General features: G+C 33.6%; 1 protein-coding gene across 1 annotated transcript; it reads left to right on the forward strand.

The window, feature by feature from the left end:
* The first annotated feature begins 957 nt into the window (after positions 1-957).
* Positions 958-23,400, forward strand: LOC139864561 (uncharacterized). The gene is made up of 7 exons (XM_071853143.1): positions 958-1,242; positions 1,355-1,401; positions 1,506-1,734; positions 1,813-2,022; positions 2,194-2,441; positions 23,202-23,275; positions 23,336-23,400. The coding sequence occupies exons 1-7, from the start codon at positions 958-960 to the stop codon at positions 23,398-23,400; spliced, it is 1,158 nt and encodes a 385-aa protein (XP_071709244.1).
* Positions 23,401-23,546: the final 146 nt, after the last annotated feature.

Genomic DNA, 23,546 nt, shown 5'->3' on the forward strand with positions numbered 1-23,546 from the left:
TGGAAGAAATTATAAGGGATACTCATATGTACGAAGGTGATCATAGGGCCGGTGAAGACCATAATTCCAGTAACGCCAGGCTTGAAGATGAAGGGTCAGGTCACAAGGGGTTTAAGTGCACTGCCCAAGAAAAAATTGTTGATAATATTGGTGGGCACAAGGAAGATCTTGGGGAGCATGATGATGATGATGGTAATTGTTCCAAGATCCCTAGCCCAACTCCTATTCCCAAGGTAAACAATCAACGCTTTTCACCTTCCATAAGTCTCTCGAAAAGCAAACGTTACGCTGGTAGTAATTTGGAAGATAGTCCAAGTGTTAATGCTTTTGATCCATTAAGATCTCCTGGCCCAGATTCGTTAGGAAGCCCAATTTTGTCTCCTGGCCATATTGACGAGAATGGCCCAACTGGGGATATCAATATTGACATAAGTAAGGATGATGTGGCCCAATCTTTTCACTCTAGCCCATTGGGTAGTGGTAGTCCATATTCTGTTTCTGTGAATAAGTCGAACGATGGAAAAAATTCATTCGATAGAAATAAGGGCAAAATTAACAGGGAAGTCGAAGGCAAAACAAAAATTCCAAATCAAAACCAGAAATCAATCGCATCGAAGCACAAAAAGGGTAGCGATATGAGCAAAAAAGCTTGCTGCTGGACCAATTTGTGAAATTGGAAAGCGTCTTCGCGAATGATGAACATTAAAAACACAGCAAGAAAGAATAAAGCTGAGCAACCGTTGCGGTCAAAATGTTCGCCGTGTGTTGCGAAGGGGTGTTCCTCCAATTCTATAAGTACCGGTGAAAAGGATTTCTCTGATTCGTTGTTTGCAGAAGGGGTATGAGGGTATGGCAAGAAAATAGGGCTCAAATGCAAGAAAATAGTGCTCAAATGGAAGGAAAAGCCTTCCAAACAGTAAGTTTTATGGCTTTTTCATCGTCTGTCAATTGTTAATTATGAAAGCTATTTCACTTAATGTTCGTGGTTTTGGGAAATCGAAAGGGGTCGATATAATTGGTTTGGTAAGGAATCTGATTGCTAAAGAAAAGCCATGTTTTTTGGCCCTACAAGATTCAAAGCTAAACTGTATAAATGGCAAATGGGTCATGGCTCTTTGGGGTTCTGAGGAATGTGATTTCATACAGAAAACGAAGGTTGGTAAATCTGGTGGCCAACTCCTGATATGGAATACTGATCAATTCGTGGCTACTGAGGTTATAGAGTTCGATTCTGTAATTGGTGTAAGGGGCATCTGAAAAGCAATGAACTGCCTTATTAATGTTATCAATATTTATGGGCCACATGAAGATATAAATAAAATTAAGCTGTGGAAATCGCTTTCTGAGATTTTAGATAAAGATCGTGACGAAGCGTGGTTATTGTGTGGAGACTTCAATGAGGTTAGAAGGAAGGAAGAGAGACTCAATTGTGATTTTTTTTGAATATAGAGCTAAAAGATTCAATGACTTTATAGCATCTAATAATTTGATTGAGTTACCGTTAGGGGGAGGCTATTTACTCTTGTAAGTGACGATGGTGTCAAATTTAGTAAATTGGATCGCTTTTTCATTACGGAGAAATTCTGTACTTTATGGGAGAATCTGTCTGTCGTCACTCTCGAAAGAAGACATTCAGACCATTGTCCGATTGTATTGAAGGATGAAGAAAAGAATTTTGGCCCTAAGCCATTCAAAGTATTTGACGCTTGGTTTGATGAGAAGGATGTTGATCAGGTGGTTATGGATACTTAGAAGGATTCGGTAGATGTTAACTCTCGCAAAGATTGTCTCTTTCGGAACAAACTAAAAAAGGTTAAGGAGGCTCTAAGAAAATGGAGTTACAACAGATTCGGGGATCTTGAGGGTGAAATTGATAGATTGAAAGGAGCTGCATCTGAGTTAGAAATAAGGGCTGAATCTGGGGGTTTAAACGAGTCTGAGATAAAAATCTGGCAGGATACACATAAACTTTGGCTCGAAAAAGAAGCGATTAGAACAAATATGCTTAAACAAAAGGCCAGGGTACGTTGAATCCTAGAAGGTGATGAGAACTCAAAGTATTTCCATTCGGTGATCAAGAGGAAAAATAATAAATGCAATATTCGAGGCCTAAACATCGGGGGAATATGGTCAGCATGTCCACAAGCTATCAAAGCTGAAATTTTCAAGCATTTTAAAGGTATTTTCTCTAAGTCAGGTTATGATCGGCCAAGTTTAGAAGAATTAAAAAACCAGGTTCTGTCTACTGATGAGGCATGTGCACTCGAGTCACCATTTAATGAGAAAGAGATTCAAAAAGCCATTTTGGAGTGTGATAGCACAAAGGCCCCAGGGCCTGATGGGTTTAATATGAGATTTTTTAAGAAATATTGGGATGTTATTAAGGCCGAGCTTGTTGATGCAATTATGTGGTTTTGGGATAAGGCCGAGTTCTCTAAAGGGTGCAATGTTGAAGCGACCCGTCCTAATCCATAAAAACGAATACAATAACATATGGTTACATTGCGAGGTTCTGACCTCTATATGATACATTTTACAAACATTGCATTCGTTTTTGAAAGACAAACTTTCATTACATTGAAAGTTAACAGATATGCATACCATTTCATAATATTCAACTATAAATGACCTAATCTGCCATTTACTTAATAATAATCTTTATTGGACACAACGACTTGAATACGACGTCTTTTGAAATATGTCATGAATGACTCCAGGTAATATCTTTAAAATGAGCAAATGCACAGCGGAAGATTTCTTTCATACCTGAGAATAAACATGCTTTAAAGTGTCAACCAAAAGGTTGGTGAGTTCATTAGTTTATCGTAATCAATCATTTCCACAATTTTAATAGACCACAAGATTTCTATTTTCATTTTTCATAAACATCATCTCATATCAGGCATTTCGCACAAACTGCATAGAGATAAAAATCATTCATATGGTGAACACCTGGTAATCGACATTAACAAAACGCTTCTAGAATATCCCCATCATTCCGGAACTCTCATCGAACATGATAAAATCGAAGTACTAAAGCATCCGTAACCCGGATGCGGTTTGTTAGGCCCAATAGATCTATCTTTAGGATTCGCGTCAATTAGGGTGTCTGTTCACTAATTCTTAGATTACCAGACTAAAAAGGATGATATTCGATTCGATAATCCAACCATAGAATGTAGTTTCGATTACTTGTGTCTATTTCGTAAAACATTTATAAAAGCATCGCATGTATTCTCAGTCCCAAAAATATATATTGCAAAAGCATTAAAAAGGGAGCAAATGAAACTCAATATATTGTATTTTGTAGTAAAAATACATATGGCGACATTGAACAAGTGTAAGGTTGGCCTCGGATTCATGAACCTATATCATTTGTATATTTATCAATATACATACTGGAAATCGAACAATATATATATAAATTTATTAGTTATATCCCTTTTATATTAATAGTATATATATGTTTCATATATTCATTTTGTATATAAAAATATTAATTTTTGTTATGTTATATGTATTTAAATATATCATTTGTATATTAGTAATAGTAGTTATAATAATACTAAAATAATATTACTAGTGGTAAAAATGTTTATAATACTTAATATTATTAATGAGTTAATAATGTTAATAATTCTATATTAATAATAATGATATTAATGATAGTAATGTAAAAATATTAATCTTATTGTTAATTTTAATTATGATAATGATTTTAGTAACTACATAATAATACTCATGATAACATAAATAATAATACTTATAATAATATTAGAGGTGATAATAACAACCTTAATAGTAATATTTATGGTGATAATAATAATTATAGTTATGATAATAACACCTATTTTAATGATAATAATGATAATGATAATACTAATAGTGATAGAATGATACTAATACTAATAATGATAGAATAATACAATTTCTAGATTTAATGATAATAATATTAAATTTTTATTACTTTCATAACAATAATAATAATCATAATCATAATTATAATGATGATAATAATTCTAAAATGATAAAATTTCTAATAGTAATATTATTAATTCATATAGTAATAATAATGATAATGACTATAATACTTATACATATAGTAGTAATAAAAATTTTAACACTAATAATAACATAACAATAATAACATAACAATAATAACCATAACAATAATTATACTAGTAATAATAATACTAATAATAATAATAATAATAATAATAATAATAATAATAATAATAATAATAATAATAATAATAATAATAACAATACTAATAACAATAATAATAATAATAATAATAATAATAATTATTATTATTATTATTATTATTATTATTATTATAAATATAATGCAAATGGAAAAGAGAAAAAAAAGTGTATACCCTTTTTAATTGTTTTTCTAAAAAGAAATGCTCCAGACGGGACTCGAACCCGAGACCTCTCGCTTAACCAACTCCCTTCCCAAACCACTGAAGCCCTCGTGAGTTATTATTATAATATGCGTTTTTAATCATTTATTAAGTACAAATCTGTTGTCATCTTCCTCTTATCTTATGTGTATCATTCTAACTATCATCATCATTAATTCGCATGTTTTGATCCAACAGACGTTATATGGCCAGAATAAGAATCTAAGATACGGCAGCCCAACAATGAGCAGTCCATTAACGGCCCACCATTGAAATAAGCTCACAGTCCACAAATCAAATGGGTCGTTTATATTTCTGCAGTTTAATCAACCAAACAAAATGTCTGTACAGCTCATCACTTTAATTTCGTTCGTATATACCCTACTTGTGTAGTGACCCGAACTTTTCCATGTTTATATATATTAATTGAGATTGATATTTACATGATTAAATGTTTCCAACATGTTAAGCAATCAAACTTGTTAAGACTTGATTAATTGAAATATGTTTCATATAGACAATTGACCACCCAAGTTGACCGGTGATTCACGAACGTTAAAACTTGTAAAAACTATATGATGACATATATATGGATATATATATAGTTAACATGATACTATGATAAGTAAACATATCATTAAGTATATTAACAATGAACTACATATGTAAAAACAAGACTACTAACTTAATGATTTTTAAACGAGACATATATGTAACGATTATCGTTGTAAAGACATTTAATGTATATATATCATATTAAGAGATATTCATACATCATAATATCATGATAATATAATAATTTAAAATCTCTTTTGATATTATAAACATTGGGTTAACAACATTTAACAAGATCGTTAACCTAAAGGTTTCAAAACAACATTTACATGTAACGACTAACGATGACTTAACGACTCAGTTAAAATGTATATACATGTAGTGTTTTAATATGTATTCATACACTTTTGAAAGACTTCAAGACACTTATCAAAATACTTCTACTTAACAAAAATGCTTACAATTACATCCTCGTTCAGTTTCATCAACAATTCTACTCGTATGCACCCGTATTCGTACTCGTACAATACACAGCTTTTAGATGTATGTACTATTGGTATATACACTCCAATGATCAGCTCTTAGCAGCCCATGTGAGTCACCTAACACATGTGGGAACCATCCTTTGGCAACTAGCATGAAATATCTCATAAAATTACAAAAATATGAGTAATCATTCATGACTTATTTACATGAAAACAAAATTACATATCCTTTATATCTAATCCATACACCAACGACCAAAAACACCTACAAACACTTTCATTCTTCAATTTTCTTCATCTAATTGATCTCTCTCAAGTTCTATCTTCAAGTTCTAAGTGTTCTTCATAAATTCCAAAAGTTCTAGTTTCATAAAATCAAGAATACTTTCAAGTTTGCTAGCTCACTTCCAATCTTGTAAGGTGATCATCCAACCTCAAGAAATCTTTGTTTATTACAGTAGGTTATCATTTTAATACAAGGTAATAATCATATTCAAACTTTGGTTCAATTTCTATAACTATAACAATCTTATTTCAAGTGATGATCTTACTTGAACTTGTTTTCGTGTCATGATTCTGCTTCAAGAACTTCGAGCCATCCAAGGATCCATTGAAGCTAGATCCATTTTTCGCTTTTCCAGTAGGTTTATCCAAGGAACTTAAGGTAGTAATGATGTTCATAACATCATTCGATTCATACATATAAAGCTATCTTATTCGAAGGTTTAAACTTGTAATCACTAGAACATAGTTTAGTTAATTCTAAACTTGTTCGCAAACAAAAGTTAATCCTTCTAACTTGAATTTTAAAATCAACTAAACACATGTTCTATATCTATATGATATGCTAACTTAATGATTTAAAACCTGGAAACACGAAAAACACCGTAAAACCGGATTTACGCCGTCGTAGTAACACCGCGGGCTGTTTTGGGTTAGTTAATTAAAAACTATGATAAACTTTGATTTAAAAGTTGTTATTCTGAGAAAATGATTTTTTATTATGAACATGAAACTATATCCAAAAATTATGGTTAAACTCAAAGTGGAAGTATGTTTTCTAAAATGGTCATCTAGAAGTCGTTCTTTCGACTGAAATGACTGCCTTTACAAAAACCACTTGTAACTTATTTTTCCGACTATAAACCTATACTTTTCTGTTTAGATTCATAAAATAGAGTTCAATATGAAACCATAGCAATTTGATTCACTCAAAACGGATTTAAAATGAAGAAGTTATGGGTAAAACAAGATTGGATAATTTTTCTCATTTTAGCTACGTGAAAATTGGTAACAAATCTATTCCAACCATAACTTAATCAACTTGTATTGTATATTATGTAATCTTGAGATACCATAGACACGTATACAATGTTTTGACCTATCATGTCGACACATCTATATATATTTCGGAACAACCATAGACACTCTATATGTGAATGTTGGAGTTAGCTATACAGGGTTGAGGTTGATTCCAAAATATATATAGTTTGAGTTGTGATCAATACTGAGATACGTATACACTGGGTCGTGGATTGATTCAAGATAATATTTATCGATTTATTTCTGTACATCTAACTGTGGACAACTAGTTGTAGGTTACTAACGAGGACAGCTGACTTAATAAACTTAAAACATCAAAATATATTAAAAGTGTTGTAAATTTATTTTGAACATACTTTGATATATATGTATATATTGTTATAGGTTCGTGAATCAACCAGTGGCCAAGTCTTACTTCCCGACAAAGTAAAAATCTGTGAAAGTGAGTTATAGTCCCACTTTTAAAATCTAATATTTTTGGGATGAGAATACATGCAGGTTTTATAAATGATTTACAAAATAGACACAAGTACGTGAAACTACATTCTATGGTTGAATTATCGAAATCGAATATGCCCCTTTTTATTAAGTCTGGTAATCTAAGAATTAGGGAACAGACACCCTAATTGACGCGAATCCTAAAGATAGATCTATCGGGCCCAACAAGCCCCATCCAAAGTACCGGATGCTTTAGTACTTCGAAATTTATATCATATCCGAAGGGTGTCCCGGAATGATGGGGATATTCTTATATATGCATCTTGTTAATGTCGGTTACCAGGTGTTCACCATATGAATGATTTTTATCTCTATGTATGGGATGTGTATTGAAATATGAAATCTTGTGGTCTATTGTTACGATTTGATATATATAGGTTAAACCTATAAATCACCAACATTTTTGTTGACGTTTAAAGCATGTTTATTCTCAGGTGAATATTAAGAGCTTCCGCTGTTGCATACTAAAATAAGGACAAGATTTGGAGTCCATATTTGTATGATATTGTGTAAAAACTGCATTCAAGAAACTGATTTCGATGTAACATATTTGTATTGTAAACCATTATGTAATGGTCGTGTGTAAACAGGATATTTTAGATTATCATTATTTAATAATCTACGTAAAGCTTTTTAAACCTTTATTTATGAAATAAAGGTTATGGTTTGTTTTAAAAATGAATGCAGTCTTTGAAAAACGTCTCATATAGAGGTCAAAACCTCGCAACGAAATCAATTAATATGGAACGTTTTTAATCAATAAGAACGGGACATTTCAGTTGGTATCCGAGCGTTGGTCTTAGAGAACCAGAAAATTTGCATTAGTGTGTCTTATCGAGTTTGTTAGGATGCATTAGTGAGTCTGGACTTCGACCGTGTTTTCTTTAAAAATGATTGCTTAACATTTTTGTTGGAAACTATATATTTTTAACATATGAATATTATGTGATATATTAATCTCTTATCGTGTTTGATATTATGTGATAGATGTCTACCTCTAGAACAAGTCCCATTGACTCACCTAATAATAATGAAGAGTCAAATGTAAATTGGAATGATTCGTGGACTGATTCACAAGTTCCCGAAGAGGAACCGGAAGAAGAGTCGGAACCGGAAGAAGAATCGGAACCGGAAGAAGAAATAGAACCGGTGGGGGAAATAATAAAACGGTTAAGTAAAAGAGAATCCTCAACTAACCGACCAAGGTTAATTATGGTCAATGGTGTTTCCGCCAAGGAAGCAAAATATTGGGAGGATTACCAATTCTCCGATGAATCGGATTTCGACGAGAATTCCGATGATGTTATAGAAATTACCCCAACTGAATTTAAAAAGGCAAAAGAAAATAATAAGGGAAAGGGCATAAAAATAGAGAAATCTAATTCCAACCCCGATGAACTTTATATGTATCGTCAACCCCCGAAGTCCTTAAGTTGTAACAATGACCCGGGAACCTCTAAACCACCAGGTTTTTCTAAACCAATGTGGATAACGACGGCTCGTATTAGGGGAACATCATATATCCCTAGAAACTTGGCAAAACGAACCAAAACCGAACAAGAAGAAACGAGCGAGTCGGAATAAGATAGTTATATTCGTGTGGTGTAATATATGTAATATAGTGTGCTTATGCTTTATGATATATGTAAAAATTGCTTGTATTAATAAGTATTTTTTTTATGAATCTAACTCTTGTCTATTTTACAGTATAAAAACACAAAATGGATAGACAACCCAATATTTTAATAGACCTACACAGAGACATGATTGATGAAATCTTGTCTAGAGTCGGTCAGAATTCCTCGGCACAACTATTTAAGGCGAGATCAGTTTGTAAGACATTCGAAGAACGTTCCAAGAATGCCTTAGTTTAAAAAAGGCTTTCATTCGGAAGATGGGGAATATCACATTGGGAAATCCATAAGTTACGATGTGTTTACTTTGACGCATATATTGCGGGGAACCCAAATGCTATTTTACGCAACGGGTTAAGAAATTATTTTGACTCAGTATATCCGAATATAGGACTTCGTGATTTAGAAAAAGCGGCTAACATGCAACATAAAGAAGCATGTTATGCTTACGGGTTAGTAATGTTCGCTTCTCACCAAAGTGAGAACAAGAACATCGGGCTACAACTATTAAACAAAACGTTCCCACAAGTGACGGAGTCGGTAATTGGGGTAAGAAATGAGGTTTTTAGGTTATTACGAGACTGCTGGTCATTACGTAACCCTCGTCCCTTTGACGACGTTACAACACGCTGTCTTATCAACGGCCATAACGGTTATGTTCCACAAGACCAAGGATGGGAAGTAGTCCTAGTAAAACCAGAATGCATGACTTGTTTCTGGACGTATGAATTGCGTGTCTTTATTTCCTTTGCTGAACGACTTGTGTACTAGCTAGAATTATCTTCACAACTATCTTGTATCAAAGTTATTGTGTGCTATATTTCATGCTTTATGTAAAATAAGCGGTATTGTAAGTTTGTAAAATATTGTATAAAAGTTTGAACGCGAAATATTATTACAACCAGTTTTTCATATAGAATTGTAGTAGTTGAATTGTATATTAGCTACTAAGTATGAACTTAACGGGTAGGTACTACCCGAATTTAAACTTATAAAACGCTAATATGAAGAAAAAGCTTTTATAAATGAGTTCATATTATGCTACGAAATACTATTAACTACTCTTAATATTCTGTATGATTAACTTGTTCCATTTGACTATTTTGAAGGAAATGGCACCGACTACTCGACACACCGTGAATATGAATGAAGAGGAATTCCGTACTTTTCTAGCTTCAAACATAGCCGCAGTACAGGCTGCGCTACATACCAACAATAACCTTGGATCTAGCAGTACAGGAAATCGTGTAGGATGCACCTACAAAGAATTCACTGCCTGCAAACCTTTAGAATTTGATGGAACCGAAGGACCGATCGGATTGAAACGGTGGACCGAGAAGGTTGAATCGGTGTTTGCCATAAGTAAGTATACTGAAGAGGACAAAGTGAAGTACGCTACGCATACCTTCACAGGTTCTGCGTTAACATGGTGGAATACCTATCTAGAGCAAGTGGGACAAGATGATGCTTACGCACTACCGTGGTCAGCATTCAAGCACTTGATGAATGAGAAGTACCGTCCCAGAACCGAGGTCAATAAGCTCAAGACAGAACTTAGAGGGTTACGAACCCAAGGATTTGATATTACCACGTACGAAAGACGATTCACAGAATTGTGCCTATTGTGTCCGGGAGCATTCGAAGATGAGGAAGAGAAGATCGACGCGTTTGTGAAAGGATTACCGGAAAGAATCCAAGAAGATATAAGTTCACACGAGCCCGCCTCCATACAACAGGCATGTAGAATGGCTCACAAACTAGTGAACCAGATTGAAGAAAGAATTAAAGAACAGACTGCTGAAGAGGCCAATGTGAAGCAAGTCAAAAGAAAGTGGGAGGAAAACGGTGAAAAGAATCACCAATACAACAACAACAGCAATTACAACAATAATCGCAACAATTATCCCAACAATCGCAACATCAATCGCAACTACAACAAACGGCCCAACAACAACAACAACAACAACAACAGCAACTACAACAATCATCCCAACAACAATAATAACCGCAACAACAACAACAATCAGAAGCAGCTATGCCAAAGGTGTGAAAAGAATCACTCGGGGTTCTGCACCAAATTTTGCAACAAGTGTAAAAGAAATGGTCATAGCGCGGCGAAGTGTGAGGTCTACGGACCAGGGGTTAATAGAACGAAAGGAACAAATGGTGTCGGAACGAGTAATGGCGGAGCAAGTAGTGTCGGAGCAAGTTATGCCAATGTAGTTTGTTATAAATGTGGAAAACCAGGCCACATTATTAGAAATTGCCCGAACCAGGAGAACTCGAATGGACAAGGCCGTGGAAGAGTTTTCAATATTAATGCGGTAGAGGCACAGGAAGACCCGGAGCTTGTTACGGGTACGTTTCTTATTGACAATAAATCTGCTTACGTTTTATTTGATTCGGGTGCGGATAGAAGCTATATGAGTAGAGATTTTTGTGCTAAATTAAGTTGTCCATTGACGCCTTTGGATAGTAAATTTTTACTCGAATTAGCAAATGGTAAATTAATTTCAGCAGATAATATATGTCGGAATCGAGAAATTAAACTGGTTAGCGAAACATTTAAGATTGATTTGATACCAGTAGAGTTAGGGAGTTTTGATGTGATAATCGGTATGGACTGGTTGAAAGAAGTGAAAGCGGAGATCGTTTGTTACAAAAATGCAATTCGCATTATACGAGAAAAAGGAAAACCCTTAATGGTGTACGGAGAAAAGGGCAACACGAAGCTACATCTTATTAGTAATTTGAAGGCACAAAAACTAATAAGAAAAGGTTGCTATGCTGTTCTAGCACACGTCGAGAAAGTACAAACTGAAGAAAAGAGCATCAATGATGTTCCCATTGCAAAAGAATTTCCCGATGTATTTCCGAAAGAATTACCGGGATTACCCCCACATCGATCCGTTGAATTTCAAATAGATCTTGTACCAGGAGCTGCACCAATAGCTCGTGCTCCTTACAGACTCGCACCCAGCGAGATGAAAGAACTGCCAAGCCAATTACAAGAACTTTTAGAGCGTGGTTTCATTCGACCAAGCACATCACCGTGGGGAGCTCCTGTTTTGTTTGTCAAGAAGAAAGATGGTACATTCAGGTTGTGTATCGACTACCGAGAGTTGAACAAACTTACCATCAAGAACCGCTACCCACTACCGAGAATCGACGACTTATTTGATCAACTACAAGGCTCGTCTGTTTATTCAAAGATTGACTTACGTTCCGGGTATCATCAAATGCGGGTGAAAGAAGATGATATTCCAAAGACTGCTTTCAGAACACGTTACGGTCATTACGAGTTTATGGTCATGCCGTTTGGTTTAACTAATGCACCAGCTGTGTTCATGGACCTTATGAACCGAGTGTGTGGACCATACCTTGACAAGTTTGTCATTGTTTTCATTGATGACATACTTATTTACTCAAAGAATGACCAAGAACACGGTGAACATTTGAGAAAGGTGTTAGAAGTATTGAGGAAGGAAGAATTGTACGCTAAGTTTTCAAAGTGTGCATTTTGGTTGGAAGAAGTTCAATTCCTCGGTCACATAGTGAACAAAGAAGGTATTAAGGTGGATCCGGCAAAGATAGAAACTGTTGAAAAGTGGGAAACCCCGAAAACTCCGAAACACATACGCCAGTTTTTAGGACTAGCTGGTTACTACAGAAGGTTCATCCAAGACTTTTCCAGAATAGCAAAACCCTTGACTGCATTAACGCATAAAGGGAAGAAATTTGAATGGAATGATGAACAAGAGAAAGCGTTTCAGTTATTGAAGAAAAAGCTAACTACGGCACCTATATTGTCATTGCCTGAAGGGAATGATGATTTTGTGATTTATTGTGATGCATCAAAGCAAGGTCTCGGTTGTGTATTAATGCAACGAACGAAGGTGATTGCTTATGCGTCTAGACAATTGAAGATTCACGAACAAAATTATACGACGCATGATTTGGAATTAGGCGCGGTTGTTTTTGCATTAAAGACTTGGAGGCACTACTTATATGGGGTCAAAAGTATTATATATACCGACCACAAAAGTCTTCAACACATATTTAATCAGAAACAACTGAATATGAGGCAGCGTAGGTGGATTGAATTATTGAATGATTACGACTTTGAGATTCGTTACCACCCGGGGAAGGCAAATGTGGTAGCCGATGCCTTGAGCAGGAAGGACAGAGAACCCATTCGAGTAAAATCTATGAATATAATGATTCATAATAACATTACTACTCAAATAAAGGAGGCGCAACAAGGAGTTTTAAAAGAGGGAAATTTAAAGGATGAAATACCCAAAGGATCGGAGAAGCATCTTAATATTCGGGAAGACGGAACCCGGTATAGGGCTGAAAGGATTTGGGTACCAAAATTTGGAGATATGAGAGAAATGGTACTTAGAGAAGCTCATAAAACCAGATACTCAATACATCCTGGAACGGGGAAGATGTACAAGGATCTCAAGAAACATTTTTGGTGGCCGGGTATGAAAGCCGATGTTGCTAAATACGTAGGAGAATGTTTGACGTGTTCTAAGGTCAAAGCTGAGCATCAGAAACCATCAGGTCTACTTCAACAACCCGAAATCCCAGAATGGAAATGGGAAAACATTACCATGGATTTCATCACTAAATTGCCAAGGACTGCAAGTGGTTTTGATACTATTTGGGTAATAGTTGATCGTCTCACCAAATCAGCACACTTCCTGCCAATAAGAGAAGATGACAAGATGGAGAAGTTAGCACGACTGTATTTGAAGGAAGTCATCTCCAGACATGGAATACCAATCTCTATTATCTCTGATAGGGATGGCAGATTTATTTCAAGATTCTGGCAGACATTACAGCAAGCATTAGGAACTCGTCTAGACATGAGTACTGCCTATCATCCATAAACTGATGGGCAGAGCGAAAGGACGATACAAACGCTTGAAGACATGCTACGAGCATGTGTTATTGATTTCGGAAACAGTTGGGATCGACATCTACCGTTAGCAGAATTTTCCTACAACAACAGCTACCATTCAAGCATTGAGATGGCGCCGTTTGAAGCACTTTATGGTAGAAAGTGCAGGTCTCCGATTTGTTGGAGTGAAGTGGGGGATAGACAGATTACGGGTCCGGAGATTTTACAAGAAACTACCGAGAAGATCATCCAAATTCAACAACGGTTGAAAACCGCCCAAAGTCGACAAAAGAGCTACGCTGACATTAAAAGAAAAGATATAGAATTTGAAATTGGAGAGATGGTCATGCTTAAAGTTGCACCTTGGAAAGGCGTTGTTCGATTTGGTAAACGAGGGAAATTAAATCCAAGGTATATTAGACCATTCAAGATTATTGATCGTGTCGGACCAGTAGCTTACCGACTTGAGTTACCTCAACAACTCGCGACTGTAGATAACACTTTCCACGTCTCGAATTTGAAGAAATGTTTTGCTAAAGAAGATCTCACTATTCCGTTAGATGAAATCCAAATCAACGAAAAACTTCAATTCATCGAAGAACCCGTCGAAATAATGGATCGTGAGGTTAAAAGACTTAAGCAAAACAAGATACCAATTGTTAAGGTTCGATGGAATGCTCATAGAGGACCCGAGTTCACCTGGGAGCGTGAAGATCAGATGAAGAAGAAATACCCGCATCTATTTCCAGAAGATTTGTCAACACCTTCAACAGCTTAAAATTTCGGGATGAAATATATTTAACGGGTAGGTACTGTAGTGACCCGAACTTTTCCATGTTTATATATATTAATTGAGATTGATATTTACATGATTAAATGTTTCCAACATGTTAAGCAATCAAACTTGTTAAGACTTGATTAATTGAAATATGTTTCATATAGACAATTGACCACCCAAGTTGACCGGTGATTCACGAACGTTAAAACTTGTAAAAACTATATGATGACATATATATGGATATATATATAGTTAACATGATACTATGATAAGTAAACATATCATTAAGTATATTAACAATGAACTACATATGTAAAAACAAGACTACTAACTTAATGATTTTTAAACGAGACATATATGTAACGATTATCGTTGTAAAGACATTTAATGTATATATATCATATTAAGAGATATTCATACATCATAATATCATGATAATATAATAATTTAAAATCTCTTTTGATATTATAAACATTGGGTTAACAACATTTAACAAGATCGTTAACCTAAAGGTTTCAAAACAACATTTACATGTAACGACTAACGATGACTTAACGACTCAGTTAAAATGTATATACATGTAGTGTTTTAATATGTATTCATACACTTTTGAAAGACTTCAAGACACTTATCAAAATACTTCTACTTAACAAAAATGCTTACAATTACATCCTCGTTCAGTTTCATCAACAATTCTACTCGTATGCACCCGTATTCGTACTCGTACAATACACAGCTTTTAGATGTATGTACTATTGGTATATACACTCCAATGATCAGCTCTTAGCAGCCCATGTGAGTCACCTAACACATGTGGGAACCATCCTTTGGCAACTAGCATGAAATATCTCATAAAATTACAAAAATATGAGTAATCATTCATGACTTATTTACATGAAAACAAAATTACATATCCTTTATATCTAATCCATACACCAACGACCAAAAACACCTACAAACACTTTCATTCTTCAATTTTCTTCATCTAATTGATCTCTCTCAAGTTCTATCTTCAAGTTCTAAGTGTTCTTCATAAATTCCAAAAGTTCTAGTTTCATAAAATCAAGAATACTTTCAAGTTTGCTAGCTCACTTCCAATCTTGTAAGGTGATCATCCAACCTCAAGAAATCTTTGTTTATTACAGTAGGTTATCATTCTAATACAAGGTAATAATCATATTCAAACTTTGGTTCAATTTCTATAACTATAACAAGCTTATTTCAAGTGATGATCTTACTTGAACTTGTTTTCGTGTCATGATTCTGCTTCAAGAACTTCGAACCATCCAAGGATCCATTGAAGCTAGATCTATTTTTCTATTTTCCAGTAGGTTTATCCAAGGAACTTAAGGTAGTAATGATGTTCATAACATCATTCGATTCATACATATAAAGCTATCTTATTCGAAGGTTTAAACTTGTAATCACTAGAACATAGTTTAGTTAATTCTAAACTTGTTCGCAAACAAAAGTTAATCCTTCTAACTTGACTTTTAAAATCAACTAAACACATGTTCTATATCTATATGATATGCTAACTTAATGATTTAAAACCTGGAAACACGAAAAACACCGTAAAACCGGATTTACGCCGTCGTAGTAACACCGCGGGCTGTTTTGGGTTAGTTAATTAAAAACTATGATAAACTTTGATTTAAAAGTTGTTATTCTGAGAAAATGATTTTTTATTATGAACATGAAACTATATCCAAAAATTATGGTTAAACTCAAAGTGGAAGTATGTTTTCTAAAATGGTCATCTAGAAGTCGTTCTTTCGACTGAAATGACTGCCTTTACAAAAACGACTTGTAACTTATTTTTCCGACTATAAACCTATACTTTTCTGTTTAGATTCATAAAATAGAGTTCAATATGAAACCATAGCAATTTGATTCACTCAAAACGGATTTAAAATGAAGAAGTTATGGGTAAAACAAGATTGGATAATTTTTCTCATTTTAGCTACGTGAAAATTGGTAACAAATCTATTCCAACCATAACTTAATCAACTTGTATTGTATATTATGTAATCTTGAGATACCATAGACACGTATACAATGTTTCGACCTATCATGTCGACACATCTATATATATTTCGGAACAACCATAGACACTCTATATGTGAATGTTGGAGTTAGCTATACAGGGTTGAGGTTGATTCCAAAATATATATAGTTTGAGTTGTGATCAATACTGAGATACGTATACACTGGGTCGTGGATTGATTCAAGATAATATTTATCGATTTATTTCTGTACATCTAACTGTGGACAACTAGTTGTAGGTTACTAACGAGGACAGCTGACTTAATAAACTTAAAACATCAAAATATATTAAAAGTGTTGTAAATTTATTTTGAACATACTTTGATATATATGTATATATTGTTATAGGTTCGTGAATCAACCAGTGGCCAAGTCTTACTTCCCGACGAAGTAAAAATCTGTGAAAGTGAGTTATAGTCCCACTTTTAAAATCTAATATTTTTGGGATGAGAATACATGCAGGTTTTATAAATGATTTACAAAATAGACACAAGTACGTGAAACTACATTCTATGGTTGAATTATCGAAATCGAATATGCCCCTTTTTATTAAGTCTGGTAATCTAAGAATTAGGGAACAGACACCCTAATTGACGCGAATCCTAAAGATAGATCTATCGGGCCCAACAAGCCCCATCCAAAGTACCGGATGTTTTAGTACTTCGAAATTTATATCATATCCGAAGGGTGTCCCGGAATGATGGGGATATTCTTATATATGCATCTTGTTAATGTCGGTTACCAGGTGTTCACCATATGAATGATTTTTATCTCTATGTATGGGATGTGTATTGATATATGAAATCTTGTGGTCTATTGTTACGATTTGATATATATAGGTTAAACCTATAACTCACCAACATTTTTTTTGACGTTTAAAGCATGTTTATTCTCAGGTGAATATTAAGAGCTTCCGCTGTTGCATACTAAAATAAGTACAAGATTTGAAGTCCATATTTGTATGATATTGTGTAAAAACTGCATTCAAGAAACTGATTTCGATGTAACATATTTGTATTGTAAACCATTATGTAATGGTCGTGTGTAAACAGGATATTTTAGATTATAATTATTTGATAATCTACGTAAAGCTTTTTAAACCTTTATTTATGAAATAAAGGTTATGGTTTGTTTTAAAAATGAATGCAGTCTTTGAAAAACGTCTCATATAGAGGTCAAAACCTCGCAACGAAATCAATTAATATGGAACGTTTTTAATCAATAAGAACGGGACATTTCAACTTGTCCCCAATCATAATATAATAGATACAGAAGTGTTTGTTTGATTCATTGGATCCACCACTCAACCCACTAACATAAGTCAAAAAGGTATTCGCTTATTATTAAAAGAAAATAAAAGAAACGAATTCAATTACAGCAGCCTTCAACGACCACACAGCAAGTGGGAATTTCAATAATGAGATTGTCGGCCATGATGAAAGGAATATTACACAAAAGTAGCTTTGATTTATGATATATATTAGCCGTTTGTGTGTTTAGAGTTTTGAACAAGAATTGGGAAACAAGAAGATGGCGGGTATCAAAAATTTCAAAGGTTGGTTATTGTGGTGTTTGAACTTAAGATAGAAACAGAAACAGCGGAGTTTAATAGCAGCAGTTTACTCAATAGATTTAAAGTGGTGGCGATAGAAAAAGAAAAGAACATGAAAGGTGGTCGTGATTTATATGTGTAACGGTTTAGGTGTAATTCCCTTCGAACAGAATTAGAACAAACACAAGAAATCAGCGAAACAGTTTGTTGTTTGTGATCAATGGTGAAGGTGGTGATTGATGTTATTCGAATAGTAGAAAACCCAAGTGGGTTTTGATGGAATGCTAAAACAGAAGTAAAGAAACATAAAACAAAACATCACCGGTTGGAGAATACCTCATATTGATCACGGTCGGTAATAGAACAAGGTTCAAACTACTTGCAGGTGTTTGTTTGTGTGGAACCAGACCCGAAACAAAAACAGTAGCAAATGGTTGATGTTTAACTGGAACTATAGCAACAAGTTGCAGGGTTAATTGTAGTGTTTAGTGGGGGTGTTTAGTTTGTGATTAAAACAGAAAAGAACAAGCAACCGGTTGATGACGGTTAGATGATCATGGTGATGAATGATGAAGTGATGGTTTGCTTAATCAAAGGTGGGTGTATTTATGGTTGATTCTCGAATAGTCAGACAACAAATCATTGGTTCGATTTAGAAGTTTGTGATCGGAACAAAAGACATAAACAAGCAATAACTTCGACCCATAGTAAGTATAGCAACAGTAGCAGATATATGGTGATGGTTTGAGTTGGCTTTCGATTTGATTGCAACTTGATCACGAGTAAACAGAAAGAAAAGTTAGTAGCAGAAGATTTGAAGGTTGTATTATAGTTGTTTAGCGGATGATGATGATGACTCTTGGTGATAATTTTCGAAGAGAGAGAGAAATAAATGGTGGTTTTTCAAGTAGGTTTGTAATGGTAGCTCATGGTTGATGGTGATTCAAGGACTAAACAGAAATATAGTCGATGGTTGATAGTTTTGAGAGTAAGAGAAGAGTACTAGTTGGAGTTTAGAGTGGATAATTTTGGTGATTGTATCATGGTGTGTATGTGTTATGTATATAATTATGAGATAGAGGTAGTGGAGATGGGTAATCGGTTGTGAAAGTGAAGGGTTGGAGGTGGTAGTGTTTTCTAACATGTAAATTCTCGTACATGTATATTGATATAGATAGATAATAGAATTATTATAATATGTAACATCAAACAACTTGTCTAATATAAAATATAAATAATAATTAACATGTGACATTAAGCTAAAACAGTATAGCCATCAATAAACTTGTCATCATTCAATCAACATCCAGATTTACGGAGCAATATTTCGTGCGCTGTTGTTAATCAGTGGCGGATAAAGGTTTCCAGAAAAATTCCAAATTTTTACAGTAATTATATTTATTTATTTTAATCATTAATGTAAAATAAAATGGTCATTAACTTTTTAAAATTATTAAATAAAAATTAAATTACTTATTTGCCCTCAACCTTAAGTAAAATATAAAAAGTTTAAAATTTAACAAATAGTTCCTAAATACATTTTCAATAAGCCTATAATTTATAAAACTTATTTTCGGATCGCCATTTATTTTAAAATCACAAAAGTTTGTATTAAACTTATTTAATATCCATCGAATGGTGATTGAGTGTTACTGTCGTTTACTACATAAATTCGAAATCACAAAATATATAATTAATATACTTTATTTATATATATAGATATGTTTTAAATAATAATTATCATAATATCATATTTTTATTTTATTTTACATAATTACTTTTTAATAACAACAACATTTAATATTTCAAATTATACATCCAATTATTTTTTATATATATACACACATATCTATTTACAAATAGTTATTCGTGAATCGTCGGGAATTGTCGAAGGGTAATTGAATACATGAACACAGTTCAAAATTTTTGACACTTCAATATTACAGACTTTGCTTATTGTGTTGAAAATATCAAATCGTATAAAGATTAAGTTTAAATTTGGTCGAAAATTTCCGGGTCGTCACAGTACCTACCCGTTAAAGAAATTTCGTTCCAAAATTTGATCGAGATCGTCATGGCTAACGATAAAAATGTTTTCATGACGAATATGTATTGATAAATAGAGTTTTATCATTATTGATTAATATAGATAAAACGATTCGATCATGTGAAGCGTACGAGTGAAGCTATCACAAAATAGTGAATTGAGAAAGACAAGTTTCATCATAACTTTTGACTAGTCATGGCTGAATTCCGGAATTCAAGGGATTTAAAAGAAAACCTTCGAAATCTAAAAGATTTGATTCTTCGGTAATTAAGGAAATTATAAACTCTATAATTAAATGTGGTTATCAGTCCTGATTGCTCTGTCGAATATTTTTACTATAAATCAACTTCTTCCGTTCCATTACTTTCGCCATTTCAATACATTCTTTCTTAATTCTTACATCCAAAAGATTGTGAAATGCTTAATCCCGTTCTAATCCTTGATATTATCCTAATTATCATTTCTGTCATTCTTCTTTTCAATCTTCCACCAGAAGAATCTGTTTACTTCTACTATTACCTTGGGGTGATACTATTCTTAATTCTACCGTGTCTTTATATTGCTATTCGTATTAATATCCACGGTTTGTAACCTCTGTGTTGTTATTGGGCTTTATATTTTCTCTTATATTTTAAACTCTTTGCCTTTTTATTCTCTTCTCGACCTCTAGTAAAGCGAGTAATGGTCCAGAATTCGTAAGTATGGAGTTTTGAATGAACTTAATGTTCTAAATAAGAAAGAACGTAATAGCACGATTTAATTTGTCAAATTACCAGAATCACTGAGAATAGAACTATCAAGAATATACTTTCTTGATATGTTCAGAAGTTAAGCAGAATGAAAGAGTTATGTAACATGGCGCATGATGACGGTAGGGTCTGTGAATCATCATGTTTCATTAGAAATTCAGCATGAATTACTGTAATATAATCACGTTGATCAAGTGTCATTATATTATACTAACTCATGCTTCAGTTCCCAACACTACTTCAAAAACATTCTTACTTCAAACTCGAAGGTTCCAAAATTTAGAAAATAAAATAGTTTCTTTTATGATGTAACACAGATAGCGCGAAAAGATAAATGATTTCAGATAAGAATAGTTATGAAAATATCTTCAGAAATATCGAGGATATTTATAATGAAAGATATGATGATATCTTAGAATATTTAAGATAAGAGGATGATGAAGAATATTGTCCGCAAGGGTTTTAGAGTAAGGAGCAAGGTATTCATTTAAGGCTTCAACAGATACTGAATCATTTGGATTCTTTGAAGGTAGATTTCATCCTTGTGATTTGTCCACAGCCTCTTTCATACCTGGCTCAATCCGTTTTCCAGTTCCAAACCTTCTCTTTTTCTGAGCTTTGCCAACACACTATTCTTTATCATCAAACTTTTTACTGTTAAGGTCGTTTACAGTTTTTGCTGCTTCATCAGCATTTTTTAAAATTTCGAGAACTAGTTCACAGTTTAGGGTGTTTTTCAGAAACTTCACATTCGAAGTATGTAACTCCAGGAGATAGATGTTATATGTACACATATAACTATTGGCGTAGACATGCTGCGAGATTTCAAAATACTGATTGATAACTCCCGACGATTCGTATGGGAATTCCCGTTACAAGATGCAGATGAGTAAATGATGGGGTTTCAATGAATATAATGATTTTTCAAAAAGTCAAAGATCAATGAATTTGCTGGTAAGTTTACTGCTAATGTGGTGGAATATAAACGGCTCCCCGGTAACAATGGCGAAATGGCAACGTATATATCAAGGTTATAATAAGACTATTTCGACTGAAATGTCGAAGTTGTCTTGCTGGATATGTGAAAAAATTGTCTATTTTGAAAAGAGATCGAAAAGTTATTTTAGCTAATAAATGCCAAAGGGTCTGACACGGATACGTGTTAAACTATGACTTTGCTTTCGAGAGTTTTTCATATGCATGATTGTGGTTAACATGTTGTTGGATCATCATCTCGATTGTCCATTATTTGAAGTGTCTTCAGGAATTTCGAAGGGTTTGAACACAGATTGTAATCGTTAATATACACATGATGTTCTAGCACAGTTTTGAAGTCAAAGTATAGCTTTGAAAGATGTAAGGATCTAAGAGTGATGATACTGGTTATATCTCAAATTGAAATTTCAAAATCAGTAATTGGAGTTGAATGAATACGGTTGTTTTGATTTCTATTAAAAGAATGTATACTGTTGTGAAAGTAGTGAGTATAGTTGATGATTGTGGAATCAGATTCGAATAATGTAACATATAAATTGTGAATTTATATATCTCTCGGGTATTTCCTACCCGTTATAAAAAAATTTCATAATTAATATTTTATACAAAAGAATTTTATTACAGTCTTTATGAATATATATATGTGTATATTTTCTTTAGATGTAATATAGATTTATTGAGTTAATATTAAATTGAACTCATTTGATTTACTGTTGAAACTAGAATTGAATGATTCCTAAAACTTTAGAAATTACATAACTTTTACGGAGTATTTCTTCAATATAATTGAAATTATGAATCAACACTTCGTTATTTGTTGATGCATTATGTTGGTGTTTGTGAAATTCTTGTGAACTTCGCAAGGTACGAATGATGTTGTCTAAAAAGTTTCGAGTACAGTGAAAATGAAAGTGTAATATCAAACATGTATTTGAATAGTACACCTGGTTTATTATGACATGAAATTTATTGAATTGAGATAGAGATTGTAGTTAACGGTGGTTAAATTACTGACAAAGGATGTACATCATAGCATATTAGTAATATGAATTAGCCGAGTAGTTAAGATTCACACATAATAGCTTAGTACGAAAAGATTTATTATGGTTTAAAAATTTATATATATAAGATATACATATAAATCCTTCAGTGGAATTTAGTTAATACTTCATAACTCGTTATTTCGATATACCTATTGGTGATTGTGTTGTTAATATCATTAGTGGTTATGTAATTGATGGAGCTTATAGTGTTACAGATGTTGTTGGGGTTGGTAATACTGACGGTGATGCTGGCGGTACTGTTGATGCTGCTGGTAAACAAGTCTAGCTTGTAATTCGTGCACTATCCTTGTCAGGGTTTCTATTCTTCCCTGTATCACTTCTATCCATCCATTCATCATGGTTTACGGCTATGACTTGAATAAATAATCTCTAAAACTTTAGAGATTACATAATTACCGTAGAATATTTCTTCGATGAAGTTATGAATCAATACTTCATCGTTGGTTGTTGTTGGTACTCCTTGGTATCTATGGTGCGTGTGACGTTGATGCTCGTGGGACGGAT

The sequence above is a fragment of the Rutidosis leptorrhynchoides genome, chromosome 8, assembly GCF_046630445.1.
Source record: "Rutidosis leptorrhynchoides isolate AG116_Rl617_1_P2 chromosome 8, CSIRO_AGI_Rlap_v1, whole genome shotgun sequence".
NCBI lineage: Eukaryota > Viridiplantae > Streptophyta > Magnoliopsida > Asterales > Asteraceae > Rutidosis > Rutidosis leptorrhynchoides.